The sequence below is a fragment of the Oncorhynchus gorbuscha genome, linkage group LG11 (genome assembly GCF_021184085.1).
Source record: "Oncorhynchus gorbuscha isolate QuinsamMale2020 ecotype Even-year linkage group LG11, OgorEven_v1.0, whole genome shotgun sequence".
NCBI lineage: Eukaryota > Metazoa > Chordata > Actinopteri > Salmoniformes > Salmonidae > Oncorhynchus > Oncorhynchus gorbuscha.
Genome location: NC_060183.1, coordinates 69,703,525 through 69,712,711, shown reverse-complemented (window position 1 = coordinate 69,712,711; position 9,187 = coordinate 69,703,525). Strand labels below are relative to the sequence as shown.

The following is a 9,187-nucleotide window of genomic DNA, read 5'->3' as shown; positions in this document are numbered from 1 at the left end:
TCATGTAAATGCAGAGATATGGAGCTCTCCGCATTGTTACAACATTTGGGATGCGCAGTGATACGGAGCTCAATTTGGACCCTGCATGCCTCCGGAAGCTCTGTGATTGCATCACACCCTCCAAAACAGAGCCTCCAACCACATTTTAGATCTCGTAAGACAAATAAGTTCCCTGTTTGGTTACACATTTTGAAAAAATATATAGCCCAAGCAGCCCATGACAAGTTGGATGAAAAACAGATTACGATTTTCATTGACATTTATTATCATTACATATAATTTCTACAATTACAATCCCCCAAATTCATGTGTCATTTTAAAGGCCGCCCTTTAGGCAAGGAGGAATTCATGAAGTCCACCTTCATCTCCAGTTCAGCATCAACTGCAGCCTTAAACAAGGAGAAAACAGTTCAATTCAAATATAATTGACAATGTACAGTAACATCACAATATTCCTGTTTTATTGTAGAATGGCAAAACTCACCAATTCTCGCTTTGCCTCTTCAATTTTCACTTGAGCAAGAGATGGACTCTAGGGAACAACGATATCATTAAGCAGAGAATATCACCAAAATAAAAGGAAAATTAAATGTCAGTTAAAAAATAAAACATTTCTTAACTGGGCTCAAATCTCTGTAGGGTTCGAGTTTCTTTGACAAAGGTAGAATTTCTTGTTTCAACGTGTAGACTTGCTGCAAAGGGAAGAACAGAAACTCATTGCAATACATTTCACAGCAAAGCAGAACAGCCAACACTTCCATCATAACATGATACCTCACATAGCTCCATCAGAGCTTGGTGGGAGATTCCATTCTCCATGTGTCTGGATGTTAGCTGGTCCTGAGGGTGAGAGAATGAAAATGCATTGCTTGTGACAAAAGATGAACATAAATGCATTTCTACCAGTCAAAAAGCCCTAACCACCTGACAATGTTTCCAAGGATGACTTTTGACTTCCCAGCTCAATAAATCAAAAGCTACCCCAATCCAACATCTCAAAACCAGAAGCGAACCAGAAAGGATATCTTGACCTGTGAAGAAAAAGGGAGTAAACATTAACAGCACATAAGATGACAGAAGTCAAAGGCACTGACCTCTGCCTTCTTGTTTCGGTATGAGAGGTCTTTGGATTTTGCTTTGACAAAGTCCATATTCAGCAGTCTTTCTTCTGCTTTGGCACTCTCCACCTCTTGAGCTTTCATTGTTTTCTTGATGTCCCTGTAATCAGATGATTACGTAGATTCATGAACTCTAGAGCTTTACAGATGTGAGCATTTAAAATAATTTAACATTTCAGGTTCATGACTGTGTGATCCTCTTACTCTTGGAAAGTTTTCCGTAGAACAAGAACGGACCCAAGTTTATTTCTGAGGGCATTAAGCTCCCTATCAAGTCTCCTGTCCATCTTTTCAGATTCCAGAAGCTCATTGGTCAAGTTATTCACCGCTGGCACAAAGCTAAACAAACAGCATGGATGTAAGATTATATTCTTGCAAGTTAATCATGAGAATCCATCTTGTATGGCTTTCTGTGAGTGCAATTGTGTGTACTTCTTTCAATAGGCAGCATTGTACATTAGTGCATTACCTGCTCAGAGAGGTGTCTCGGACACCAAGTACCTTAGCGTTTGCCACCAATGCGGACAGGTAGTCTGATGCAGGTTTTGACAAGCTTCCAGAGGATAAGCCCACTCCTTGTAAAACAACATTCTGGAGATGAACACCTAGAAAGATTGATTTTAAATCAAAGGAACAACATTACAGTGCAAAAAAGAAAGACCCTGTGCACAGTTGTGTCTAGACAACATTAAAGTATTGACATGTCAGCCAGAGTGGGGCTTGAAGTTGAAACAGTGACACATAATATTCCCCAAGTGTCTCAATCATTCAGGTTACCACTTAAGATTCATTTAACAGTACATGCAATGTTCACTTTACCATCAGCCTGATACTCAGAAGTTTTCTGTTTCTGATCCTCAATGAGCAGGGAAGTCTCATTGCATCGAACTTCACTTGCTTCTGCAAGCTGGTACAGTATATCGACAGTCCGTGTGTTAACTTCATATTCTGGAATAGTTTGATCTCCAAAGACTGTGCTGAGCCACTTGCTCACCTGAAAAGTGTAAACAAACACCAAGTTTACAGCTAACTCACTAGCTTGTTAGCATAGATTTACAGCCCTGAGATGGTTTAAAAAAAAAAACACAGAAATTTATCAAAATAAGAGCACAATCAACATCTCTGCTATTAACACTACCTTCTTGTTCTTTTCACACATATCAACGGGCAGCCCAGACACACAATACAGTAAAAGGCTGACTCTCGGCTGAGAGTAGCTTTCTGAAAGTAATGGGAATCCTGACTGAACCGAAACGTTTCCCGCGCACCATTCATTCAACAGCTTCCGGTTTGAGATGTATTTGATTGGATGTTTGAAATAGACGAGCCAATGAGAAAAAAGAACCTCTTTATTTAAAACGGAAGTAGTGTTTGATCTGCCCATGAGTGTTCAAATATATTGACATAAACAAAATTGTATCCGAGTTTATAATGACAATATTCATATCCAATAATCTAATCTAATAATAAATGCAGTTGATAGCAGTAATTAAACAATTATTTCATATGATTTTGCAAATATTTCCGGTTCACAGTATAATTTTTTACTCTGTCCTCCATCTTCTTTACGTGATTTAACCAGTAGGTGTAGTTGGACAAATCCGCGTAGAAACACTAATAGATATGCTGTCAGTTCGCGTTGCCGCAGCCCTTGTCCGCACCCTTCCCCGACGGGCTGGATTTGTAAGATTTTTTTGTGTTGTGTTTTTATACTTTTTGAAATAGTTATTCCCGCGTTCATGTTCTAGTCGGAAACTGGGAAACTCTTAAATGTCAGACGTAATAACCGGATGTATTTATACACATGCCGCGTTCAACGAATCAGCAAGGGTTAGTGCTATCCGGGGTCCTACCTTGACCTAATCTTAAACCTTACCCTTTTTTTAATGGTAACTTCAATGGGACATGGACGTCCCAAGGATCCCGGATTGCATGGACAAATGAACAAGTCGGACATTTCCGAGTTTCCTAGTTCCGATTAGCAAGTGAACACGTCATCTATATGTTCTAATATTGGGAAATTACGAGTCCGTGCATGCAGACGGCATTCTTGGACTGTTTACACAAGCTATCTCCACCTAACGTTAGATAAATATAATTGTAAAAGTCTATACCGGTAGTGGTATTTGTAGTTTTGACACATTGATATAGCTGTGTGATCTATCAACCAGTCAAGTGACTGTATGGATCTCTCATAGGGCTGCCCACATTTGTCCCAGCGTCGTCCGGGTTTGGCCGCAACGTTAATTGTAAATAATAATTTGTTTTAACTGACTTGCCAAATTAAATAAAGGTTACACACGTCATTCCTTATCACGAGGGAGGGGAGGTGGGGTTAGTAAATATTTTTGAACAGTCATCCAACTCGGAATTCCAAGTCGGAATCTTTCTAGAGCCCCGGCCTTAAGATCACTGATGCCATGTTTTTACCCTTTTCCGGAGTCCCCACTTTTCTTTAAAGCACCCATTTTCTTTTTCTTCTTATTATTTTTTAAACTTCCGATGACCAGATCAAAATGACAGTAGTTCACCCAAAGGCGTTACACTATAGTTCATGTTGTAATGTTATGTATCTTGTCAGCGAAGTGGCACAACTTAATTGTTTGTTATACATGCTCAGTGCATTTTGTTGATCGTTTGCGAATTAATGATGCCTATCAACATCGCAACTCATCCACTGACAGTTGACAGTGAGAAGAAGAAAGAGAAATAGGAGGCACAGTTTAATGGCAGGGTAATTTTAAACATGTATGGTAAACTAGTAACACTGTATCATTACTCTATTCAAAATATGAATATATGATGCAGATTTGAGGGTCACTATTTTGCATTTAAAGGATTTCAATTGTAACATGACCTCAACCACTGTCCTTGCAGGTTTCCAAAAATGTTTATGCTGCTGCATGTGTAGGAGCCAGGCACCTGCACACCACAAAGCCATGGATGGCCAAGACGGGTCAGCGTTCTTGACTGATACATGTTGCCAAACTTTGTAGTAGCAAAGTCCCTTGAGAAAGTGGATTGTACTAAGACATTTTTTATAGCTTGGGGGTAGGAACAACCGTTATTGTCTTGAGCAGCCCATGTTGCCATTCAAAATGTATTCTCGGTAAAAGTAGCATCTTTATCTTCATGGCATCTTCTCAGTTTGCCCGAAGTCTGATTACTTGGTTAACTCTCAAATGTCATGCATGTGTACTGCAGGAACAGCAGAGGTCTCGTCCATTCTGGAGGAGAAGATCCTGGGGGCTGACACTAGCGCTGACCTGGAGGAGACTGGTCGCGTGCTGTCCATCGGTGATGGTATTGCCAGAGTGTATGGTCTCAGGAACGTGCAGGCTGAGGAGATGGTGGAGTTCTCCTCCGGGCTTAAGGTGAGGCCGTCAGTGGGGTGTGATGACTTGCAAGCTGATGATGACATAACAAGTCTTTGCGGGGGGTGATATATACTGCAGTTGTACCATTGAGCAAGTGCCATGCTCAACGGTGATGTCTGTCAACATGCCTAGTAGATTATTGAATGAAAAGTAAATCCCTGAGGTGGATAGCTGAGAGTTTGCCATTCTGTTGATTTATTTCTACTATTCTCGCATAACGCTATCCAGCGATGTGTTGTTGTCTGCTGGTCTATTCTACCGAAACTCTGAACTCTTGAGTAACAGTGTTTTATAATCTCATCCAGGGCATGTCTCTGAACTTGGAGCCTGACAATGTCGGTGTTGTGGTGTTCGGTAATGACAAGCTCATCAAGGAGGGCGATATCGTCAAGAGAACCGGAGCCATCGTGGACGTGCCCGTCGGTGAACAGCTGCTGGGTCGTGTGGTGGACGCTCTGGGAAATGCCATCGACGGCAAGGTCAGGATTTGCCCTGAGGTTTACTCGTAGGTTATGATAAGCAATAGGATTTACAGTGTTAAACTGAGCCTCAGTGTTATGAGGTTGCCATGACCAGCAGGGTGAACCAAAGGCATTGCAGATGAGTGCAATGCATGATGATGCACTCGCATAGGATCAGCACATGTGCATGCATATTGCTTCTCACTCCTGCTATGCTGTGTGATGACTGCAGAGAAGATTAGCCTCTCGCTTCTTGCTCTTTGTTGATGTCAGCACTATACTGCAGTTTATGTTGTGCATTACTGCATCTACTTTTGAGAATATTCTGGGCCTAGATCATTCACTTGTTTTTCAGCCTATTGTCTGCTGACATCTGGTGGCCCGCGGGGGTACTGCAGTTCGAATGTTTGATTTATTTTTATAAATAAGTTGGGACTATAATGTTAAAATGATTATATTACTTATCACAATGCATATGTTTAGCAAAAATCCATATGTAATAATAGGCCTTTAATCTGTTAGTTGCTGATTAAATGTATTCCAAATCTGACCGCTAAGATATTTTAAGTAAAAAAAGATATCTGCAACTCCGCGAATGGTGGTCCTCAAACTTTTGACAGTAATTTGGTGGTACCCGGAAAGGAAACGGTACCGCTGGCCTAGATAACTGATAGTGATGGGAGTAAAGTAATATTTTCTTTGCTACTGCTTCTTTGTAGGGTCCCCTTGGGTCCAGCATACGTAGGCGTGTGGGTCTTAAGGCCCCTGGCATTATCCCCCGTATTTCTGTGAGAGAGCCCATGCAGACTGGCATCAAGGCCGTGGACAGCCTGGTGCCCATTGGCAGAGGTCAGCGTGAGCTGATCATTGGTGACAGGCAGACTGGGTAAGTCTATAGCCCTACAGGTGTGAATAGTTTAGTGACTGGCTAGGCTCGGTATTCAATTCCTAGACCATGTGAACTTGAGTTGTAGTAGTTGCTAATGGAAAAAAATTGGAGGGGAAAAATTAAGGAATGTCTGTCTTATCCACTTATGTCTTATTCCTAAACCAGCAGTTCATCATGTTATTGAGGACAATGGTCAAGTAAAGACCTGTTAATCAGCTCCTTGTGTTTTTCATGGTAGACATGTCATATGTCGACTTATGGTCATCCATATGTAGTGGATGCGGAAATCACCTGTAGCAAATTGGCTGGAGTACATCAGTGACCTCACACTTTCCCTAAGATCTAAAGGCAAGTGTCGCTCAGAGTGACAGACTTGTCACTTGGTGTGTTGGCTAAGACGGTTGGCTTTGAGTTGTGTGTGTTGTGCAGAAGGTTGCTTGTTCATTCCCCACTTGGAGCAGAACAGAATGAACTGCTGTTACACATGCATGTTTTGTCATTCACTTGAATTTTTATAAATGATACAATCTTCATTCCAGTGTCTTTCCTTCGTAGCAAAACCGCCATTGCCATCGACACCATTATCAACCAGAAGCGCTTCAACGATGGCACTGATGAGAAGAAGAAGCTGTACTGCATCTACGTCGCCATTGGTCAGAAGAGATCCACCGTGGCCCAGCTAGTGAAGAGGCTGACTGACGCCGACGCCATGAGGTACACCATTGTGGTGTCCGCCACAGCCTCCGATGCCGCTCCCCTGCAGTACCTGGCCCCTTACTCTGGCTGCTCCATGGGAGAGTTCTTCAGAGACAATGGCAAGCACGCGCTCATCATCTACGACGATTTGTCCAAGCAGGTCAGTTCAAGCGATGGGGCTCGGAGGTCGAAATGTGATTACGGTTGATCTTAAATAACTCTATTCCTCAGTTAATACGCGACTTCCAGCAGCCCTATGTGGCTCTGACAATGCAGTAAAACACGATGGGGTATAGAGTGGCACTTATTCTATGCTCAACCTTCATGTGACGCAAACCTTGCTTCCCACCTATCACAGGCTGTGGCTTACCGTCAGATGTCCCTGCTGCTACGTCGTCCCCCCGGTCGTGAGGCCTACCCCGGGGATGTGTTCTACCTCCATTCTCGTTTGCTAGAGAGAGCAGCCAAGATGAACGAAAACTTCGGAGGCGGCTCCCTCACCGCCCTACCCGTCATTGAGACCCAGGCCGGTGATGTTTCCGCCTACATTCCAACCAATGTCATCTCCATCACAGACGGACAGGTGTGTTAAAATCATAATTAATCAGGAGCTGAAAATATAACTCTAACGATCTGATTTAAATGGAGCTACCTCAAACCTATCCTCGCATTTATTCCTGATTTGCCATTTTTGGTAATGGCACTTTGTCATTTTAGGATTGATTGACTGTTTTGGTGTTTACTCTATTGAAACACTGAACCCATGACTCCACTCATGCTTCTTTCCTCTCTCAGATATTCTTGGAGACTGAGTTGTTCTACAAAGGTATTCGACCAGCCATCAACGTAGGTCTGTCTGTGTCACGTGTCGGCTCTGCCGCCCAGACCAAAGCCATGAAGCAGGTGGGCCACTAATTTCTTTCCCCAGTATTTGTCATTTGACTTTAGGCACATGCCTTAGAAACTCACACGAAGGGGAAAGCGTCCCACTTTTGACTTCCGAGTGGCGCAGCAGTCTAAGGCACTGCATCTCAGTGCAAGAGGCGTCAATACAGTCACTGGTTCGAATTCAGGCTGTATCATATCCGGCTGTGATTGGGAGTCCCATAGTGCGGCGCACAATTGGCCCAGTGTCGTCCAGGTTTGACCGGGGTAGGCCGTCATTGTAAATAAGAACTTGTTTCTTTACTGACTTGCCTAGTTAAATAAAAAAATGACTGATCCTGTTTCCTCCCTGGTAAGGTGGCTGGTACCATGAAGCTGGAGCTGGCCCAGTACCGTGAGGTGGCTGCCTTCGCACAGTTTGGTTCCGACTTGGACGCTGCCACCCAGCAGCTTCTGAACCGTGGTGTTCGCCTTACTGAGCTCCTCAAGCAGGGGCAGTACTGTGAGTATCTCCTAGGATGTGCTGTTCTAGTCACATTTGTATGATTTTACTCAACTGAAATGTTGATTAATGTGTGCACGGTCCCTGTTAAATAAATTGCTTGTGTAGATGAAACTGAGCTCTGTATTTCTAGCTGGTCGTCCTTGGTAAAGTTTGCTCTGTTTACTGCTGTGCTTCTACACCTGCATTGCTTGCTGTTTGGGGTTTTAGACTGGGTTTCTGTACAGCACTTTGAGATATCAGCTGATGTACGAAGGGCTATATGAATAAAATTTGATTTGATTTAGTCCCTTGCCTATGTGCTTCATTTAGTCCCTTGCCTATGTGACTGACTGCATTCTTTTTGACCTGCAGGCCCCATGGCCATTGAGGAGCAGGTTACAGTCATCTATGCTGGTGTGAGGGGACACTTGGACAAAATGGACCCAACCAAGATCACAAAGTTTGAGAAGGCTTTTCTTCATCATGTTCTCAGCCAGCACCAGGACCTCCTAGCACAAATTAGGTAAATCAAATCAACTACCACCACGTTTTTGCCAGCTTTAGCTTTATGTTCAGTATTGTTATTGGACTCCTTTTGTACGTTATCGTACCATGGCGTGAACATATTTTAACACCTTTTGTTTCTGCTTGCAGAGCTGATGGCAAAATCTCAGAAACCGCAGATGCCCAGCTTAAGCAGATCGTCTTGACCTTCCTGGCAAGCTTTGAGTAGTCTTATTTTTGGTCAACTATTTTGTCAATGTTTGCATAGTGCGGATGTTAAACTTTGAATCTGAAAATGAAGTGGCATTTGATATTACTGTACAGATGTCTCCTAACAGAGAATAAAGTCTTTCTACTCCAGGAGCCATTGATCTTTTTTCGACTGGTTCTCGTCCTCTCTCTTCCAAAAGTACATTTCGGCCATTTAGCAGACTTACCATGTCCAAAGTGACTTACAATCAGTGCATTCAACCTGGAAAGGTGATGAAGAGTAGCCTGGCTGATGTGGCCCACGTGACTACACAGAGCTGGTGTCAGCCAGACGAGATGAGGGTCACGTTTTATTTATTTATTTCACCCTTATTTAACCAGGTAGGCAAGTTGAGAACAAGTTACCAAGATAATCCAGTAAACACTTCTTCAAATGAGTTGAGCACAAATTAAGTTTTCACTTTTTACTGCAAAATGCTGGATATCTCACTGACTCACCTTTTCTCAAGTTAGCCTACTCACTGAAAGGCCCTCAAGCATTATTTAAAAAAACAACCTTTGGC

At 42.8% G+C, this 9,187-nt stretch overlaps 2 protein-coding genes across 3 annotated transcripts; one reads left to right on the top strand and one right to left on the bottom strand.

Moving 5' to 3' along the window:
* Positions 1-220: 220 nt before the first annotated feature.
* On the bottom strand, positions 221-2,393 carry haus1 (HAUS augmin-like complex, subunit 1). Its single transcript, XM_046368287.1, has 9 exons — positions 2,257-2,393; positions 1,938-2,112; positions 1,588-1,723; positions 1,323-1,457; positions 1,095-1,218; positions 775-840; positions 621-692; positions 485-532; positions 221-389 (listed from the first exon to the last, which is right to left on the bottom strand). Exons 1-9 carry the CDS (start codon positions 2,275-2,277, stop codon positions 312-314), a joined length of 855 nt encoding a protein of 284 aa, XP_046224243.1. The 5' UTR covers positions 2,278-2,393; the 3' UTR covers positions 221-311.
* A 270-nt stretch (positions 2,394-2,663) lies between these two features.
* LOC123989326 (ATP synthase subunit alpha, mitochondrial) lies at positions 2,664-8,777 on the top strand. 2 transcript variants are annotated; one of them, XM_046290262.1, is made up of 11 exons: positions 2,664-2,801; positions 3,996-4,074; positions 4,323-4,492; positions 4,801-4,974; positions 5,676-5,842; positions 6,401-6,701; positions 6,900-7,124; positions 7,337-7,444; positions 7,784-7,928; positions 8,283-8,433; positions 8,565-8,777. In XM_046290262.1, exons 1-11 carry the CDS (start codon positions 2,742-2,744, stop codon positions 8,641-8,643), a joined length of 1,659 nt encoding a protein of 552 aa, XP_046146218.1. In that variant the 5' UTR covers positions 2,664-2,741; the 3' UTR covers positions 8,644-8,777. The 2 variants fall into 2 exon arrangements, with proteins under 2 accessions (XP_046146218.1, XP_046146219.1); XM_046290263.1 differs by lacking the exon at positions 2,664-2,801 and adding an exon at positions 2,833-3,852.
* The last annotated feature ends 410 nt before the right edge of the window (positions 8,778-9,187 follow it).